The 21,310-nt window shown below is 42.5% G+C and overlaps 1 protein-coding gene across 1 annotated transcript; it reads right to left on the bottom strand.

The window, feature by feature from the left end:
- Window positions 1–314: 314 nt before the first annotated feature.
- On the bottom strand, window positions 315–20,843 carry LOC115169542 (phospholipid phosphatase 3-like). The gene is made up of 6 exons (XM_029725253.1): window positions 20,343–20,843; window positions 8,209–8,366; window positions 4,907–5,187; window positions 4,602–4,659; window positions 4,310–4,486; window positions 315–1,943 (listed from the first exon to the last, which is right to left on the bottom strand). Exons 1-6 carry the CDS (start codon window positions 20,482–20,484, stop codon window positions 1,815–1,817), a joined length of 945 nt encoding a protein of 314 aa, XP_029581113.1. The 5' UTR covers window positions 20,485–20,843; the 3' UTR covers window positions 315–1,814.
- Window positions 20,844–21,310: the final 467 nt, after the last annotated feature.

Raw genomic sequence — 21,310 nt, 5'->3', positions numbered from 1 at the left:
TTCTCATATGGGAATGTACTAATTTGCCACTGGGGCATACTCACCAAGTATGTTCTATATTATTCCAGTATACCACTCGGGATATGGGTTAAAACCTGGAATGCACACTATTTCCCCTTCAGGAAGTAAAGCACGGAACGGAACTCCACCATAGAGTCTAGAACCTACGCCCAGATCTCACCTTCGCACGCAAAGTCAGAGAGAGAGCTGCTCAGCTTCATTATCAACTGCCTGTCATTTTTTTATTTTATCCAGTCAAAGTTTTATTTTGTCCCAGTCAAAGTGAGGAAGGACACAAAAAAAAGCACAAACACTTTTAAAATAATTAGTTTTTATTATTACAAAGCACATCATCTATAATATATTTACAGTATATGGCTTATATTTTCATTGTACAATATACAAAAAAAAAGGACAATACAAAAATAAGGTATTTTAATATAAAGCTGTCTTCTTGAAAGCTATTTCACAAAAGTTTGAATACTCACAACACAAATTGTCATTTCACTGAATGACTTTTGTCAATCACTGCTTATTTAAGCAGCACTTACACAATTACACAGGTATCGACACGTCAACATTCATAGTGGATATTTCATGAAAACGTAGGTAAATGATATTGTACATAATTCTATGATACAAAAATGTTCTTTACATTACAAAAATAAAACAGATATTGCTGTTTGGTTGCAAGGACATGGTAGGACAGAGCATACTATAGTGTCACAGGGAAGGGGTTCTTTTATCTGAAGTTGGCACAGTTTATGTGAATCACTAGAAAATGTATCACACAGCTAGTCTATGAAAGTATAATTCCACAGATTTCCTGTTTTTAATATAAACGTCTGTTGAAGCAGCCTTACGTTTCCACACACACACACACACACACACACACACACACACACACACACACACACACACACACACACAGTATAGACATGACATTCAGATACTTGCACACTGACAGACACATACATACACACACATGCACACACACTCTGACCTAATACTTGTGATCAGTCATCTGGCATACACAGTCACTTCATTACAGGGCTCAGTGGAGGCTCGTCCCAACCAGCAAAAAGAGGCCCAAATCCCTCCCTCTGTAGTCTCCATCTACAGTGTATATATTTCTATACAAACTACATTTCAGGAGACCTAAAAGCTGGTTTTAATACAAAGCTTTACAGAAAAGCTTCACTTCAGTCATTCAAGTGGTGACAATTAAATTAAATATTGAGTTTGAATATAGTGCTATAGCTCGAACTTATAACGAAGGTTATTTATAAAAGAAAAAACATCCTTCCTGTAATCAAGGAATTTGTTCCTGTTCATGAGTTTGTATCTCATATGCACAAAGTATGTGTGTGATGGTATTATTAGCCAGTCTCCATGGTGCCTGAAGCCAAGCAGACATTATCACGTTCCACAGCTGTTCGTTTCCTTCTCTCCTTCCTTCGTGATTCTGTCTGTCAATCTTCCTTGTCTGCAGGTCCAGATAAAGTTACTCTGCAAAGCACCAGGTTTGATATAGAGACCTTGGGTAATTAAAGCAAAATATGAATTCTCTCCCCACACTCTTCCACATTCACATGTCAGATGAGATGGTGAGAAACATGGATGTTGCTGGCTGTTCAAACGGCGTGTGTGTGTGTTGTTTGTGTCTCTTCTCTTCTTTCCAAAGTAAGTTCTCCATAGCTCATTATTTCTCTGTGCGTTGCAGACATGTCAGTCTTGCTGCTTTGGTTGTTTAACATATCCAGTACAGACCAGTAGGTGAAATAAGGGATATTTAAAACCTAGAGTGGTCTCTACTATGCCATGGTGATGTGGTTGCTCCTCTCTCTGATGTCTGCCGTGGGGTTGTTGGGGTTCTTTAATGGTGTCACTGGTAGAGCTGAACTTCTGCCTTTGGGCTTGAACAGGTCAGATACGAAAAACACCTGAGGGATTGGAAAGAAGAAGAAAAAAAAGGTCAATATCGTCAATAATAAATTATATAGTAAAAACCGGTCAGACATGTTAATGATACAGACTGCATAACTGCATTATACATGCAGTACTATACCATGTTTTACAGCGCTTTCGTAAAGTATTCAGACCCCGTGACTTTTTCAATATTTTGTAATTCTAAAATTTATTAAATAAATAAAAAAATCCTCATCAATCTAGACACAATACCCCACAATAACAAAGGGAAAACTGATTTTTTGAAATCTTTGCAAATGTATTCAAAATAAAAAACTGAAAGAACTAATTTACATAAGTATTCAGTATGTTGCCACCCCCGTGCTTCACGGTTGGGATGGTCTTCTTGGGCTTGCAAGAATCCCCCCTTTTCCTCCAAACATAACGATGGTTATTATGGCCAAAGAGTTCTATTTTTGTTTCATCAGACCAGAGGACATTTCTCCAAAAAGTACTATCTTTGTCCCCATGTGCAGTTGCAAACCGTAGTCTGTCTTTTCTTATCGCGGTTTTGGAGCAGTGGCTTCTTCCTTGCTGAGCGGCCTTTCAGGTTATGTCGATATAGGACTCGTTTTACTGTGGATATAGATACTTTTGTACCTGTTTCATCCAGCATCTTCACAAGGTCCTTTGCTGTGGTCTGGGATTGATTTGTACTTTTCGACCAAAAGTACGTTAATCTCTAGGAGACAGAACGCATCCCCTTCCTGAGCGGTATGACGGCTGCGTGGTCCCATGGTGTTTATACTTGCGTACTATTGTTTGAACAGATGAACGTGGTACCTTCAGGCGTTTGGAAATTGCTCCCAAGAATGGACCTTTTTTCTGAGGTCTTGACTGATTTCTTTTGATTTTCCCATGATGTCAAGTGCCTTGAAGGTAGGCCTTGAAATACATCCACAGGTACACCTCCAATTGACTCAAATTATGTCAATTAGCCTATCAGAAGCTTCTAAAGCCATGACATAATTTTCTGGAATTTTCCAAGCTGTTTAAAGGCACAGTCAACTTAGTGTATGTAAACTTCTGACCCACTGGAATTGTGATACAGTGAATTATAAGTGAAATAATCTGTCTGTAAACAATTGTTGGAAAAATCACTTGTGTCATGCACAAAGTAGATGTCCTAACCGACTTGTCAAAACTATAGTTTGTTAACAAGAAATTTGTGAAGTGGTTGAAAAATGAGTTTTAATGACTCCAACCTACGTGTATGTAAACTTCCGACTTCAACTGTAAAGTCCCACAGTTGACAGTGCATGTCAGAGCAAAAACCAAGCCATGAGGTCGAAAGAATAGTCCGTAGACCTCCGAGACAGGATTGTGTCGAGGCACAGATCTGGGGAAGGGTACCAAACAACTTCTGCAGCATTGAAGGTCCCAAAGAACACAATGGCCTCCATCATTCTTAAATGGAAGAAGTTTGGAACCACCAAGACTGCCCGCCTGGCCAAACTGTGCAATCGGTGGAGAAGGGCCGTGGTGAGGGAGGTGACCAAGAACCCAATGGTCATTCTGACAGAGCTCCAGAGTTCCTCTGTGGAGATAGGAGAACCTTCCAGAAGGACAACCATCTCCGCAGCATTCCACCAATCAGGTCTTTATGGTAGAGTGGCCAGACGGAAGCCACACCTAAGTAAAAGGCACATGACAGCTTAAAGTTTGCAAAAAGGCACCTAAAGGACTCTCAGACCATGGGAAACAAGATTCTCTGGTCTGATGAAACCAAGATTTAACTGAATGCCAAGTGTCACGTCTGGAGGAAACCTGGCACTATCCCTAAGGTGAAGTATGGTGGTGACAGCATCATACTGTGGGGATGTTTGTCAGCGACAGGGACTGGGAGACCAGTCAGGATTGTGGGAAAGAAGAACGGAGCAAAGTATAGAGAGATCCTTGATGACAATCTGCTCCAGAGGAGCTCAGGACCTCAGATTGGGGCGAAGGTTCACCTTACAACAGGACAATGACCCTAAGCACACAGCCAAGACAATGCAGGAGCGGCTTCGGGACAAGTCTCTGAATGTCCTTGAGTGGCCCCAGCCAGAGCCTGGACTTGAGCCCAATCGAACATCTCTGGAGAGACCTGAAAATAGCTGTGCAGTGACGCTGCTGTAGATTGATGAGGGGGGAAAAAAATGTAATACATTTTAAAATAAGGCTGTAACGTAACAAAATGTGGAAAAAGTCAAGGGGTCTGAATACTTTCCAAATGCACTGTATATGCAGTACTATATCATCCTATCTAGTAAATCATAGCTATTGTACATACTATGCATTAAATGCAGTAAAGTACTATGTAGTTATGGGGACATAGTAAAGACTAAGTCCAAATACTCACTATGCTGTAGGCCACCAGGGCTCCCTGTGCGAAGCCAGCCAGGACGTCGGTGGGATGGTGCTTGTGGTCGGAGACGCGGGACAGGCCGGTGTAGAAGGACATCATGATGAGGGTGAACTGGGTCAGGGGGCGCAGGAGACGGGCTCCACGCCATGTGAACCTGGACTGCAGGTAGAACTGGGAGATTGGGAGAGATGGGTAATGAATCAACACAGGGCGACAGCTAGAGTGTGTGTGTGTGTGTGTGTGTGTGTGTGTGTGTGTGAGGTTAAGACACATAACTGTAACTCACCACCAAATACAGCATGGTGTACATGGAAAAGGACGCATGGCCAGAGAAGAACGACTTCCTGAAAAGGGGAAATACAATGTTGTTACTATAGCAATTAGAAGATTACTGCACAGGTAAGACCAATGCAATGCCTTTCGCCTGGATATTGAACAAAGCATTCACTTTGTATGAAATCAAATATCTGGTACCACTTCAAATGAAACATAACTTATAGGCTACGTTTCTTTATAGAGCATTCATAAAGTCTTCATAAACACCACATAGATGCTTCACAATCACAATGGAGTAATCTCAGAGTAATGTACCTGGCTTCCTGGACTTTGCTCTCGGGTCCATTACACTGGTAGTCTGTGATGTAGCCCAAAGAACAGTTGATGGTGGACCAGTCGGGCCTACACACGTCCAGGAAGTGGGGTCGCATGCGGCCCACCGATACCTTGGCAATGTCCGTGAACGATTGACTGACGGCGCAGCCAAAGATGAACACGCCCACCTGCTTGTAGAGGGCGGAGATGTAGGGGTTCCCTACGAAGGACTTAGAGCCCTCGTTCAGGTAGTAGATCATGTAGCTCTCACCAATGATGATCTGATGGGGGAAGGAACAAGGAGAGGATACAGTCATGTCATCTACAGCACAAAGATGGGCACTGTGGCAGTCAAATGATGATTGGTGGAACCGGAGTCTACAGCGGCCATCTTTACAGATGACATGACTATATCTCTTAGAGATGATGATCTGGCAAGAGGGATAAAGGAGAGGTTACAGTCATGCAGAAGCAGAAATGCACATCTCTATATGTACTGTATATATGGCTCAGTAGTCATGTCATCTACAAGGATGGCCACTGAAATTATATTGTTACTGTTATGTAGTTCCTAATTACTGTCAGAGTAAATATCAGTACTTCATTGTTATTATGTCTCATTTCAACAAAACTGAACTGCTTATTCATTTCCTTAATGATAGAGTATCAGACATCTGGTTTTCCAATATATATTTGGAATTCAGTTAAACACATCAGTAAAACAGCAGAGACTGATCAGAGAGTATAGAGCGACAATACTAGGAGTAATCAGAGTATAATATTACAACGATACTATGAGCTGAGGGAAAAAATACTTACATCAAAGATTTTCAAATATTTGACTCTATTTTGGTTAGCACCACTAATATCAAAGACAAATTGCATAACGTTCAGTGTAGCTATGTTGAGGGTGAGGGTGAGTGAGTATGTGAGTTGTGGAAAGCACATGCAGAGGTTTTCAGTAAGTGGGTAAATAAACAAACGTATAAAACCGATGATTGACGTGCCGGACATACTTAGGGCCGGGGGACGTGGACCGGACTCCAATAACTCGCTACAGCTGTTCAAGCTCGAATGCCTTTCCCTTCCCCACCCCCCTCTAGTCCACCTCCTGGCCACAGATAAATGGGAGAGAGGGAGTGAGTGAGGAGAGAAGGAGAAAGAGCTGGAGGTTTTATAGAGGGAGGGAGTGAGAAGAAGAGGGAGGGAGAGTGAAGAGAGGGAGGGAGAAAAAGAGTGAGGGAGAGGAGGGAGAGAAGGAGGGAGCGACGGAGGGAGTCAATGGGGAGAGACAAAGAGAGAGGGGCAGAGTGAGAGAGGGAGGAAAAGAGCCAGGGAGAAATGAGAGGGAATGAAAAGGGAGAGAGAAAGGGAGGGACAGCGAGGGGGAGGGCAGGGGCAGTACTTCTGGTTTCAACCGGGAGAAACGCTGAGCTAGGCGACATGTCAGATTTTTTGGTGGCCAGACTCTGCCAGAGCAGACACACATTGGGGGCACGTTTGTTTTCCACCGCGCCAGCTCACTCGTTTTCGCAGGGCTCTGATTTCACAAGGGGATGTCTGGGTGTTTTCTTGTTAGCATCTCGGTTTCATTGAGAAATTCTTGTCAGGGCAGAAAAACGTCTCATTTCGATAAAAACACGTTTGGGGGAAGGTCCTATAGGGAGATTGAACAAGCTGATAACATGTATGTTTTTCTTTTTTCATTTCTCTCTCGCCACCATGGAGCCCTTTAGAGCCTGGTTGATCCAACCCAGCTGCTTCATGGGAGAGAAAAGAACACATCTGTTTCTCATTGTGTAAGAACTGAGAATATATCAACTCTGTGAATGAATGAAACGGCTTTGTATTAACTTTGTGTAACTGTTAAAGTTGTAACCTCAGAGATATTCAAAGGGGGGAAGAGGTTGTCTCGTGCCTTGTCTCATAAATGTCTAGTCGTCACACAAATTATACAATTATAAAATGTTAACTCCATCACTCCCAGAGTTGTTTTTTTTGTTGTTGCAGAGATTTATTTTAAGACCCTTGGTCTATGGGGAAACATGGAATTTAGCGTCACATTCAGAAGAAGAAAAATGGGCCTATAGCTCTTCTCCTGTGCCATCCACCACATTTATAGCCCTGTGAATTACAGTGTTTGTAATCGTCAAGTCAATAATTAATATATTGGCTTCATTGATATGTTGGCTTTATGTTGACAAAAGTCATATTGAATTGTGTTTGGTTGACAATGCAACCCAATCTCAACATTTAAAGAAGATGTATCTATTGATTGGATAGTTTAATCTCAGGCACTGGCTTAATCCTATTCTTTAACTATTATTTTTGGTTTAGTTGGAGCTAACAATCAAACATGTAATTTGTTAACTTGTCTACAAGTTAATAATCAATTTACTATATTGCAAAAGTGATATTGAATCGTGTTTGGTGTGCAATGCAACCAAATATCAACATTTAAAGGAAATGTATCTTTTGTGCCATTGACTTAGTCTGGCTTTAGTTCCAAGTTCTCAAGAAATGTATAATTGATATGTTGGCTTTTCCGTCTCCATCTCAACCAAAAATCTAAGTTAAAGTATATGACTAAATCAAATCACTTTATTTAGTCTACATAACTTAGATTTTGAAAAATATATGGCAAATATAAATCCAAAATGGATAGTGTTAAGATATAGATGGGAGGGGATGAATGGAGCTGAAGGGTGGGACTAATAACAACAAAATAACCAATGTAAAACATACAGGGTCTGTAAAATGTATATAGGTTCAGAAATGTTGTGATATAGCACAGTTACAAATAGAAATCAAACTGGATGGACATCAGAAATAGAGGAAGGCTAGGACTAAAAACAAAATATAACTATTGTAAAATAGATTGTGTCTGTAAAATGTGTATAGTATGTATAGTATAGTATAGTATAGTATGTATGGTTAATAGCATAGTGATAACACATTAGGAATTCAACAAACTTCTGGCTGTCTTTTTGAGTGGGTGAATAAAATCTCACTGATCAACGTCTCAACCAAATATTACCCAAATGCCCATGTTGAAATGACGCCCAGTGGGAACCCCACAACTGCCAGGACAGTGGGCAGCGTGCTGTATCATTTAGTAGACACACAGTACAGTAAGTGTTGATGGTGCTGCACATTGCTGAGGTGGAAAGTGAGATGAACATAGCCTGAATCACAGATCTGTTTGTGCTGCCTTGCCAACTCCTATGGCAACTCATATACATATGAGTTGGCAAGACAGCGTAAACTGATCTGGGACTAATTCGTGAGGTATAGTGACTTACAGAAAGGATGGTGATAAGAATGCCAGCAGCAGAAAGCACAGCGTCGCTTATGGTGTCTCCGTGTTTGGCCGGGTACTTGATGGACTCATCGTTGCAGTAAAAGCCTCGGCGGTAGGGCTGTACAGCACTAGTTTCTATGATCAGGAAAGGCAGGCCGGCTATGTACACACAGCAGTGGTGAGGCAGAGAGAGAGAGAGAGAGAGAGAGAGGGAGAGGGATAGATGAAGAGAGAGAGATAGAGGAGAGAGGGTCAATAAGGGGCTCCTAAAGGAGTGTCCACAGGTAGATGGCACAGCGATGGCTGGACAGGGAACATGGGGGTCTCACTTTTCACTCACATCTTTCCAGACTTGTTGTCTTAACTCAGATAGTTCTCAACCTAAAACCAATTACTAGGAAATAGTGGTTTAGGTCTCAATTCAGTATTGATGAGCCGAGTAGGAGTTAATTTTGTACCAATAGGGTTTGTATACTAGCCTTGGTGCCTGTCTGTTTCTGATTTCCCACAACTCCTTTGTGGTTGTCATACCAACGTGTTTGGAAAATGTTTATAGACAGACCGACACCAAGGCTAATCCCATACTACTTCTAGGTTCATGAATGCAATCAATTGAATATAGATCACCAACTGCTACATTTGTGAGGTGGCCTCGGCATATAGCCACATTCAGTGAATCTCTGGATGGAGTGAATCAGAGTCCCCTGGATGCGTTTCCTGTCCCTCCTGCTGCTGAACCATACTAAAGATTTATGGAGATGATGGGCACAGGGAACCCCACAACTACCAGGACAGCGGTGGGCAGAGTGCTGTTCTTATAGGACAGGCTGATTCTGCTGTCATTGCAGAACAAGCCCCTCCGCAGGGGTGTGATGGGAAACTTGTGCAGAAAGACGGCAAGGAGCATCACTGCATGTAATCTGTAATCTGCCCAAGTAATCTGACTGGCATACAAACATACACACATCGCAAACACAACCTGTATTGCTGCAGTTAACCCACAACACCCACACACAGCTCTGGCAAGAACAAACAAACAAACACAGAAAGACACCCACACACTTACCTGGGGCGCTTACCTGGAAGGTGACTGTTATGCAGTTCTCATCATAACAACATTGATAAACACTCTCGTCACACAAATCTGAGCTGATAACATGTTACATTCATGTAATATCATGATACAGTGCTCAAAATGTATCATGTACCTGTAGCATGTTCAGTTTGAGGAAAATATGTAGGCTACAGCAAATAATCTACCGAATATCCATTGAAGTGATACAGCCTCTATTTTTTACTATCAGATAACATTGATGTCCATAATATATCTGCAGTAATTGTGGAATGAGAGTGTTTCATCGTATTACTTACCCACCAGTGGTGTGATTGGCTATAATATTCGCCTATTGATATCTCCCGCCGGAGCGGCATCTGTTGTCAAAATGGTGTTCTGACTTTGTGACTGTGTTATCTAGTGGAAATCGCTCTGTCATTTCCTGATTGCTAAAATGTTAACCTTTTCAGTTTATGCACTGAATAGTGTAGGGAATCAGAATTTTAGCAACCAGGATATGACAGAGCCCTTTCCACTAGATAAAACAGCCACAAAGTCAGAAGAGCTTTCCCATTTTGACAACAGGTGCCACCCCGGCAGGAGAAATCAATAGGTGAGTAGTACTGTGAAACACTATCATTCCACTATTACTGCAGATATATTATGGACATTTTCTGAAATCACAATGCAAAAATACAATTTGAATCGTATGCGTAGCAACTTTACAGGGAAAATTTCTGCTCAAAAGCTATATTTTGGTCTTTTTTTCATTAGTCCACTGTTGGTATAGTCCCAAAAGGTTTTGCATGTAAGCAGTGAAGTTTTCAAGATATTGGACTTTCAGGAAGCAGTGTCACTGGCCATATCATCAAGATGATGAAAAATGACTTGACTGCTGACATCCTTACATTTTGGGACTGTATCAACAGTCCCAAAATGAGGAAAAATATATATATATTGTTTTTGGAGTGGATATTCCCTTTTATGACAGCAACTCCCGAAAAATCGAATAAACAAAATGAAGTGCACTGACTTGGCAGCCAAGAAAGGGGAAAATCGATCATTGTTAGAATCTGTATCGTCCATCATACTATGAATAACCAACGTCAAACGGGGGCAGCTAGTACTAAAAAGGCTGAATGGTATCCATCGCAGATAACTGATGTGGAAGGCTGAGACAAATGTGACTGAAAGGTGTTTTTGTCCAATCGAATTAGTGTATTTCACCACTTTTAGAGGTAAAACCACTTATCTAAAAAAATAACAACAAACATATTGCATGAGAAAATATAATGCAGGCCAAGAGGACCAGTCATTTCCCTGAACTGGAGAGGAACTTTTACAGATGAAGGGGAAAAGTAGTACCCAGGAGAGGACTCTCCAAACCCTTGACAGAATTGGAAAGCTTACTCTCTCGATCACATCCAAGTGGACCTTTAACTGATGTTTGAAGCTTTGAAGTGAACCCCTTGAATTATTTTGAAATGTATGAATACAAAGAAAGTCAAACATTTGATCTCTCTCTCTCTCTCATCCATCCCTACCCCCTTTTCTCTCTGGGTAAAGGCAGAGGATGGGGTGAGGGTTGGGCGGAAGAGGTCAAACTGGGGGTGCTGGCCTGGGTCCTGGGTACTGCAGAGCTGAGGCAGGGGGTTTGATGTCTTCAAACCCAAATGTCAACACACGCCTTAGTGTGTTTGGCTCCCCTCGCCCTGCTCCCCTGCTCCAAGCTGCCTGGGCTTTGAAATCCCAGCTGGGAGAGGCTCATGTTACAGGCCAGTCTTTCTGCCTGATGGGAACCCCAGACCAGACCCTAAACACTCCTCCACTGGCCTCCCTCCCTCCCTCTCTCCCTCAAATCCAAGATTCATCAGTATTCACATTATTACCATTACTGTTTTTACTATTTATATTCAAGCCATTTGAAGCTTGGGGTTTTCAGCGGTGTTAGAGCTCTAGTAGAGAGAAAACACACTTTAAGTACCGCCCGATCTTAACTGTGTGATCTGTCAGGCTTTTTCATTGCCCTTATGATGGGAGGGAATCAGCAGGCATTTCTCTCACAGCACAGTGCTTGGCAGCTTAGGGCTGCTGCTTGCTGATGTAGGGCAATGGAAAGAAAAGAGGGCCCTGGCCGCTGGGCTCAACACTGCTATGAATGTGAAAAGCATTAATCCCGGTGTTTTGACCTCCCTGGCTGCCTTTATGCACATTAACAGATCCAAGACTCAGGCGGGCCGGAGAGTACAAAAGAGAGGAAGTTAAATACAAGTAAAAGATGTCTGACTCTCTCTCTCTCTGAGCTCATTAAGGAGCAGAAACGCCACAGTCGGGTCCTGACCCCGAAACAGGTGACAGGAACAAACATGGAGTGAGTCATTTAAGATGTTACCAAGTCTGTTCTTCCCATGTTTCAGCTGTGTTGTCTTGCCTCCGAGGCCCTCCACACACCCCCATGCCACCAGACAGTGCAGAATCAGCATTCTTCAAGGCATCTTGGGATTTCCCGTCTTCCTCCCTTCCCGCTTCGCACAAGCGAGGGGAAAACCAGTGCCCCACTAGTTGCCAACAACAACATCAGCCAAGAGGCATACGTCTAATGTATTAGCTACACTGACGCAAAGAAAACATAAAGCACTCCCTAATTGAAAATGGCATGAGTGAGCATGTAGGATTTTATTTTACCAATATCAACAGGGTGGTTTATTTCCCATTTGGCTTTTCTATCATCGTAGCGATCCCTATAAAGCCCCAGTAAGGTATAACCAAACAACTTCCTGGAAGTGAGGAGTTAGTACTCAAACACAGGTCTGCTTTGCTTCCTCTCATGGAAACATTGGAAGCGAGAAACATTTACCTTGAGCTTATTGGATTATAACAATTCTTAAGCACGCCCATAGGATTAATTAGAGAGTTTCAGTTTGGGCATTCAATTCCACTATGGAAAACACAATCAATGTTTGGGACAGGCAAATGGCAGCTTGCATTGAATGAATTAAATTCCAGCATATTTTGGGGCATTTCACATAACACCAGTTGCTGTAGCTAAAATAAACAGATACACATTTTCCACTTGCTGCCATTACTCTCCCACTGGCATAGAAATGTAGACTGCATGTGTGAGGGAGTTGTGCTGCTGTATACACAGATGCAGTTGTGTTTTTACTTGTACCCTTGTGTGCATGGCAGTCAAGAGCCCCCACACAAACTACTCCCTGTCTGTCTGTCTCGTCGTGGTGGGGTGCAGTGGCCAAACCCTATTCCTATGCTCTCCTAGTTCCACAGGCTACTGAGAGAGAGGAGAAGAGGGGAAAAGATCACATTTGCGTTGAATTGTGGTTTGCCAAAAATATTGGTGAAACGCTTAAAGAATCTGAGCTCCATGTAGTCTCAACATGTTACCGATTAAATAAAACAATAAAAAGCCAAAATAGACATCCCTGTAAAAGTGTTTTTTCCCCCCATTTGTCTCATTGAATAGTTAGTGATGTTTAACAGTCACGGTATAGCTGATTAAGCCCCCTTGAGCTTTCTGATGAGCTACGGCCAGGCAGCAGCAAATGGGGACATTATAAGGTGATTAGAAAACGTAAAACCCCACCTGCAACAACTTACTGTTCAACTAACCCCATTTAGCTACACACTTAACCCAGGGTTCAGCCTTGCACTGGGCCAGTGTTGGCCAAAACACAGTTGATTCAGTTCAATCTACAGGGAATAAAGCTAAAGTTTGGTTACACTTTATAATAGCCAAGTACCTCAACTCCACAATGATTTCATCCATGTATTTGAGCGCAGACTAGACTTTTTTTTATTAACCTCTGACTCCTTCGAGTCGCTATGCAGTCGAAACATAAAAAATTGTAATTCTTAAATCCTTACCGTGTACCTATGTTTGTCCTTTGTTGTTGCGTGCCTTTCTTTGTTTATTGAAATCCATACATTTTAATAAAACGTTAATCAAATACAACTACAGACTGTTTCCTCATTGCTGTTGCTATAAGATGCTCTAAGATGTGCCAATTGAATCTCAACAAAGAAACAGTCTGTAGATTACCTTTTTTTTGTATGGGATGACAGGCCGTCATTGTAAATAAGAATTTGTTCTTAATTGACTCCCCTGGATAAAAAAAAGGTTAAATAAAAAAATAGTGACTCGAACGACTAAAAAACTCTAGCCTGCACTCAACTCCGTGGATGAAATCATTGTGGAGTTGAGGCACTTGGCAAACTTTATAATAATTTTGAATGAATAAGCCATTATAAATACTTTACAAATGCTTTATAAATTATACTTGTTAATTAATAGGATTATGAAGTGTTACCTAAAGTCCTGCCTGTTTAAAGTAATGCTATTTTGGCTATGATAGTCTTGGGGTATTCAAACACTGAGAGCAGGTCTGGACTCCGGCCTGGTCCTATAGTGTATGTATGACAATAATATGACAACAATAAAAGTGTTGGTTACAGCACATACAGTATGGGACCAGGCCAGAACCTTATTGAGATCTAAATATAAAACTCTGGATAGGCTGCTGAGATTTGGGTCTGTAATCGTAAACTGTCTCAGAGTATTAGTGCTGATCTAGGATCAGGTCCCTCATGTCCGTATAATCTTATTCATTATCATCTAAAATGCAAAACTGATCTTATATCAGCACTCGTACTCTGAGACACTTTATGAATACGGGCCCTGATTGTAAGCTGAGAGGAAAGTCCTTCTGGTCTGGAGATGTTGGAACTCCAGTCAGAGTCACAGTGAGAATGGAAGCTGGCCAGTAATTGCAAGTGTGCTTCCACCATTTCCTCCTTGCGGTCCCTCCCCTCAAACCACATCTTTAGACAGCTAAACACTGTTGGTTTGTTGACAGGCGTTTTCTGTGGGCAGGTACAAACACAGAGTGGGCAAAACTTACCCTCCTCCTCGTAAGAAAAAATATATATATTCCCGCATTTGCAGGGCAATAGCGAGAAGGAGAAGTTTGTTGACAGAACCTCTACTGACCCGTGATAACCTTATCAGAGACTATTTCAAACAAACAGTTGTGAGGTAAGAAGTGGCCATAGATGTCCCATTGGACACAGTCAACTCAAGTCAGTGACCCTGTAGAACTTGAATACATACGTCTTCACCCCAGACTAGTAAATTCCACCTCTTTTCCACCTTCATCTATTATACATTTCAACAGGTCAAAGGATTAATACTTTCAAACTGTGAAGGGATAAAAAAATGACTGGTCTCTGAAATACATACAAAATCATATCACATGTTATTATTTATTTGTCACATACACTAAGGCGGTGTATGTGTAGGGGGCCTCCTGAGTGGCGCAGCAGTCGAAGGCACTGCATTGCAGTGCTAGAGGTGTCACAACAGACCCGGGTTTGATCCCGGGCTCTATCACAACCAGCCGTGATCGGGAGTCCCATAGGGCGGCGCACAATTGTCCCAGCGTCTTCCGTGTTAGGGGAGGGTTTGGCTGAGGGGGCTTTACAAGTAGGCCGTCATTGTAAATAAGAATTTTGTTCTTAACTGACTTTTTTTTCTCCACATTTTAAAACAGTACATTTATATTTTCCAACGGGGCTATACATTTGGGTGAGGTTTTTTTCTCGCCTGAGTAGCCTCTCTTCACTGCCAAAAACCAAATTTAAACATCTAGTGTTCAGTGAAATAACAACACAATGTCAAATACAGGTAGCCTAGTCAAATAATTAACATCCAATCACATTAACCGGTACTCTCTCGCGGGAATTCCACTAACGGTCCGTATGTAGCCAAACGTAGCTGCTGCTCATTCCATTTGCTCGAAAATTGATAAATGGTTAAACAAAGTAAGGCCTGCGTCCATAGAGACACATACCAGCTCTACTGGTAATACTGCTACTACCAGCAGTACTACACCTGTCTACAACACAAGTTGTTCTGCTTCCACGAGCACATCCAATGCTAGCATCAGTAATTCTACATTTGTTGTTAGCCCAGATAGCATGGACACTGACAGTTGTGAATATGATGCAGTCGAAGAGCTACTGCCCCTTACCCGGGAAAGCACCGAACAACAGACAGGGACGTTGGACAACCGAAGAGGTGCAAACATGATGAGAACTAAGATTAAATCGTACTACACAGTCTCTGACGCTTGTCGGATGTGGCAGGGCTTGCAAACATTACAGACTACAAAGGGAAGCACAGCCAAGAGCTGCCCAGTGACACGAGCCTACCAGATGAGCTAAACTACTTCTATGCTCGCTTCGAGGCAAATAACACTGAAACATGCATGAGAGCATCAGCTGTTCCAGAAGACTGTAATCACGCTCTCCGCAGCCGATGTGAGTAAGACCTTTAAACAGGTCAACATTCGCAAGGCCGGCGGGCCAGACAGATTTCCAGGATGTGTACTGCGAGCATGCGCTGACCAACTGGCAAGTGTCTTCACTGACATTTTCAACCTCTCCCTGTCCGAGTATGTAATACCAATATGTTTCAAGCAGACCACCATATTGCCTGTGCCCAAGAACACAAAGGTAACCTGCCTAAATGACTACTGACCCATAGCACTCACGTCTGTAGCCGTGAAGTGCTTTGAAAGGCTGGTCATGGCTCACATCAACACTATTATCCCAGAAACCCTAGATGCACTCCAATTTGCATACCGCCCCAACAGATCCACAGATGATGCAATCTCTATTGCACTCCACACTGCCCTATTCCCACCTGGACAAAAGGAACACCTATGTGAGAATGCTATTCATTGACTTTAGCTCAGCGTTCAACACCATAGTGCCCTCAAAGCTCATCAATAAGCTAAGGACCCTTGGACTAAACACCTCCCTCTGCAACTGGATCCTGGACTTCTTGCCGGGCCACCCCCAGGTGGTAAGGGAGGTAACAACGCATCCGCCATGCTGATCCTCAACACAAGGGCCCCTCAGGGCTGCATGCTCAGTCCCCTCCTGTACTCCCTGTTCACTCATGACTGCACGGCCAGGCACGAGTCCAACACCATCATTACATTTGCCGATGACACAACAGTGGTAGGCCTGATCACCGACAACAACAACGACGAGACAGCCTATAGGGAGGAGGTCCGAGACCTGGCCATGTGGTGCCAAGACAACAACCTCTCCCTCAACGTGATCAAGACAAAGGAGATGATTGTGGACTACAGGAAAAAGAGGACCAAGCACGCCCCCATTCTCATCGATGGGGAAGCAGTGGAGCAGGTTGAGAGCTTCCAGTTCCTTGGTGTCCACATCACCAACAAACTAACATGGTCCAAGCACACCAAGACAGTTGTGAAGAGCATGACAAAACCTATTCCCCCTCAGGAGATTGAAAAGATTTGGCATGGGTCCTGAGATCCTCAAAAGGTTCTACAGCTGCACCATCGAGAGCATCCTGACTGGTTGCATCACTGCCTGGTATGGCAACTGCTCGGCCTCTGACCGCAAGGCACTACAGAGGGTAGTGCGAATGGCCCAGTATATCACTGGAGCCAAGCTTCCTGCCATCCAGGACCTCTATACCAGGCGGTGTCAGAGGAAGGCCCTAAAAATTGTCAAAGACTCCAGCCACCCTAGTCATATACTGTTCTCTCTGCTACCACACGGCAAGTGGTACCGGACTGCCAAGTCTAGGTCCAAGAGGCTTCTAAACAGCTTCTACCCCCAAGCCATAAGAATCCTGAATATCTAATCAAATGGCTACCCAGACTATTTGCATTGCCCCCCTCTTTACACCGCTGGTACTCTCAATAACTCTACCAACATTTACATACTACCTCAACTAATCGGTGCCCCCGCACATTGACTCTGTACCGGTACCCCCATGTATATAGTCTCACTATTGTTGTTTTACTGTTGCTCTTTAATTACTTGTTACTTTTATCTCTTATTCTTATCCGTATTTTTTTAAATTGCATTGTTGGTTGGGGGCTCGTATGTAAGCATTTCACTGAGAGAAGAGCTTAATACCTGTTGTATTCGGCGCATGTGACTAATAAACATTTGAATTGATTTGAGCTACATTGATTTGGGGTTCACTTATATTGGGAGTAGTGACTTTCTTCAGCCACAGTGTGTTATATGTGCAAAAGTACTATCTCATAACTCAAAGAAACCTTCACTCTTGCGCAGACATTCAGAAACAAAACATGCCAATTTGAAAAATAAGCCACAGGAGTTTTTTGAGCCAGAATTAAGACGACTTTCGAGTAGTAAGACATTTATAAAAGCAACAGATACCATTAATAAGAAGGGGCTAGAAGTGTCTTATATGGTGAGCTACCGAGTGGCTAGGACAGGCAAGCCCCATACTATTGTGGAGGACTTAATTCTTCCTGCTGCTGCGGATATGGCTTGGACAATGCTGGGGGAAAAGGCCCAAAAAACTATACAGACAATGACTTCATCAAACAACACTGTTTCACGACGCATCAGTGACATGGCAGGAGATGTTTTGAAACAATTACTGCTTCGCATACAAGCCAGTGAATTCTATGCGTTACAGCTGTTTGAGCCAACAGACATGGCGGGCCTGGCACAGCTCCTACTAAATGTCCGTTACGTTTATGGGGGGTCAATTAAGGAAGACATCCTCTTCTGCAAACCACTAGAAACCAGGACAACAGGTGAGGATATTTTTAAAGTACTGGACAGCTTTGTGACATCAGATGGACTTTGGTGGTCAAGATGTGCTGGTATCTGTACTGATGGCGCAAAAGCCATGACAGGGAAAAATAATGGAGTGGTAATGCGCGTGCAAGCAGTTGCTCCCGACGCCACTTGGGTACACTGCAGCATCCACTGAGAGACTCTTGCTGCCAAGGGAATGCCTGACAGCTTGAAAGACGTTTTGAACACTACAGTGAAAATGATTAACTTTGTTAAAGCAAGGCCCCTGAACTCTCGTGTATTTTCTGCATTATACAGCGACCATGTAGTGCTTTTACAACATACAGAAGTGCTCTGGTTATCAAGGGGCAAAGTATTGACACATTTTTTTAAATTGAGAGACGAACTTAAAGTTTTCTTTACTGACCATAATTTTCACTTGTTTGACCGCTTGCATGATGACGAGTTTCTCACACGTCTGGCCTATCTGGGTGATGTTTTTCCTCGCCTGAATTATCTGAATCTAGGATTACAGGTACTCTCCGCAACTATATTCAATGTGCGGGGCAAAATTGAGGCTATGATTAAGAATTTGGAGCTCTTACAGGTCTTTCCATCATTGTATGATTGTTTGTGTACAAATGAACTCAAGCTTACAGACCATGTCAAATGTGATATAGCAAAGCACCTGAGTGAGCTGGGTGCGCAATTACGCAGGTACTGTCCCGAAACAGATGACACTAACAACTGGATTCATTATCTCTTTCATGCCCTGCTTCCAGTCCACTTACTAATAAATAAAGTGCAAAATTATCGATTATTATTATATTATTATTTGTGCCTGGTCCTATAAGAGCTCTTTGTCACTTCCCACGAGCCGGGTTGTGACAAAAACTCACACTCATTCTTATGTTTAATAAATGTATCGTATAGTGTGTGTGTGGCAGGCTCACAATGATGGCAAAAAACATTTCAGAGTGCGCTGACCCTGGTGCTAGAGGGGGCACACAGCTGGAGGTTGAATGTTTGAAGGGATACGGGACTATAAAACGTTTGGGAACCACTGCTGTATATCATCACAATATATAATGTAGTTGTGTTAAGTCACCAGCAGACCAAAGACTATTAGACCTTGGACCAGAATACTTATTAGGGTCTTTGAGTTTGAAGTCTTTCTTGGAATGACTGATTCAGTCACCTTTGAAACTATTTGACAGTTCACCGCCCTAGTGTTTCTGAGTCTGGTGAGGAATCACTCACTCTAAGCTCAGTCAAAGAGTGAGAGAAACAGAAATAGAGAAATAGAAAGAGAGACACACAGAGAGAGAGAGAGAGAGAGAGAGAGAGAGAGAGAGAGAAAGAGAGAGGCAGAAAGAGAGAGAGATTCAGAGAGAGAGATTCAGAGAGAGAGAGAAAGAGAGAGAGAGACAGAGAGAGACAAAGAGAGAGAGACAGAGAGACAAAGAGAGAGAGACAAAGAGAGAGAGAGAGAGAGAGAGAGAGAGAGAGAGAGAGAGAGACAAAGAGAGAGAGAGAGAGAGAGAGAGAGAGAGAGAGAGAGAGAGAGAGAGAGAGAGAGAGAGAGAGAGAGATGCTACTCAGTACATTAGCTGAACATATGGCTGACCTTCTCACCACTTTCCTTTAATTACACACACACACACACCACACTCACATATACACACACCAAATATATTATGCCAGATGTCACTTCAAGAGAATTCCTGGTTTGATTGCCAGTGTGGGATGTGAGACATTATGGAAAATATTAAAACAGGCCAAATGAGTGCAACAGGAATGGGCGGACACCAAAGAAATATAGCCCTCTTGGAGCAATTGATCAATTGGCTTTTCCCCTTTGCCAGCAGAATATACTGCTGTACTGTGGGCGTGGGGCTTCACTGGGAACTCTGGCAAAATACTGTCATGATAAATCCTTGTCTTTCTGAGGAGGAACATCTTTTCAACTATTTTTGCTGTCTTGTATTAAAAATGGACGAAGGGGAAATGGAACCAGGAGTCAACAGAAAATGACAATAAAAAGAAGAAAACAAAGAAATGTGAAAGGAAATGAAACAAACCCTTAAATCACCTTTATGTTGACTGACATTGCTCTGATATTGGATTGTTTGGATTAATTATTATTATTATTACACTGACATTTGCATGAGTAGTTTCTGCCTTTGACATAATGATAGCATAAACACTCTAGCTCATCAATGATGATAATACATAAACCAACAAGTCATATAACATTATGATGCTGTGTTAATCAACATGAATAAAATAATAAACAAAAACACAATACAGCAAACATACCATAACAGATAACCAGATTTTATGCAAATGTGAAACGGTGGACTATTTATATAAGAAAAATGTACTGCAATGTCAGACAATGTGACCTAATAATATAGCCGAATTTCTTGTCATATGTATAGAATGAAAAGGCCCGAAACACTCACCTAAAAACAAGCAGAAGAGATCCACACCGACCAGGAACTTTTTCCTGCTGTTGTCTTTACTGTTGTTGTTATTCAGGGAAGAACTTCCTCCGTTCCTTGTCTCTGGTGCCATTGTCTTCTCATATATTAAACAGCGTTGCATTTATAGGCCACTTCAATTATTTTCCGAATAAAACAAGTAAAGAGTGGCGAAGTTGCAGCTGCAGTCGCGTTAAATTCTCGTAAATTGAACTCGAAAGCGAAGCAGAGTGAGTTCTATAGTTAGTTTACCATCAGCTGAGGGATGATTCTGAATATTTTCCCATATATTGTGCTGATAAATTCAATTGAGATGTGACGATTGCCTTTAAGTTAACTGCAAGGGTTTATTTCGTTCCCGTGTATTCTGCTCACTCACCCTGTGACTTTCGTTGTTGACTGTTGAGCTATTTCTAAGTTACTCCTAATAATCATTGAGGAGCACCGAAGTTTAGTTGCGCTCCCACCTCCCGTGTCCGCCTCCTAAAGACCCACCTCCCCCTATAGTCCGGGGCCTTAGCTTTGAAAAAAATTATGAAACTATAAGGAGGCGGATACAAGCATGACATTTGGTAGAGATGCTCTTTGGGATGTTGAAATTGATACTAGAAGCAGGGGCGGTCCTGGGGGGAGGGGGGGGGGGCAGTGCCCCTGTGACAACAATTATGGACCCCCTTGTGGCCCCCCTAAATGTGGAGTATGAAATAATTTTTACATAACTAATTTTTGCTATCGTTCTTTTTTTACATCTGTTATTAGACAGTGGCAACGCTGAACACTAATGATTATGAACATGGTCTTTTGCCTGCTAATGCTTGCAATGCAGTGAAGAAAACGATATGACAACAATAACGTCTAATGTAACTGACCCCAGCTTGCCCCCCCCAGTTGAAATGGTCTAGAACCGCCCCTGACTAGAAGGGGTGGCCAAAACATTGGGGCATGGCACT

Source organism: Salmo trutta, chromosome 31 (genome assembly GCF_901001165.1).
Source record: "Salmo trutta chromosome 31, fSalTru1.1, whole genome shotgun sequence".
Classification (NCBI taxonomy): Eukaryota; Metazoa; Chordata; class Actinopteri; order Salmoniformes; family Salmonidae; genus Salmo; species Salmo trutta.
Note: the sequence above shows the minus strand (reverse complement) of the source record. Positions and strands in the feature narration are given on the sequence as shown.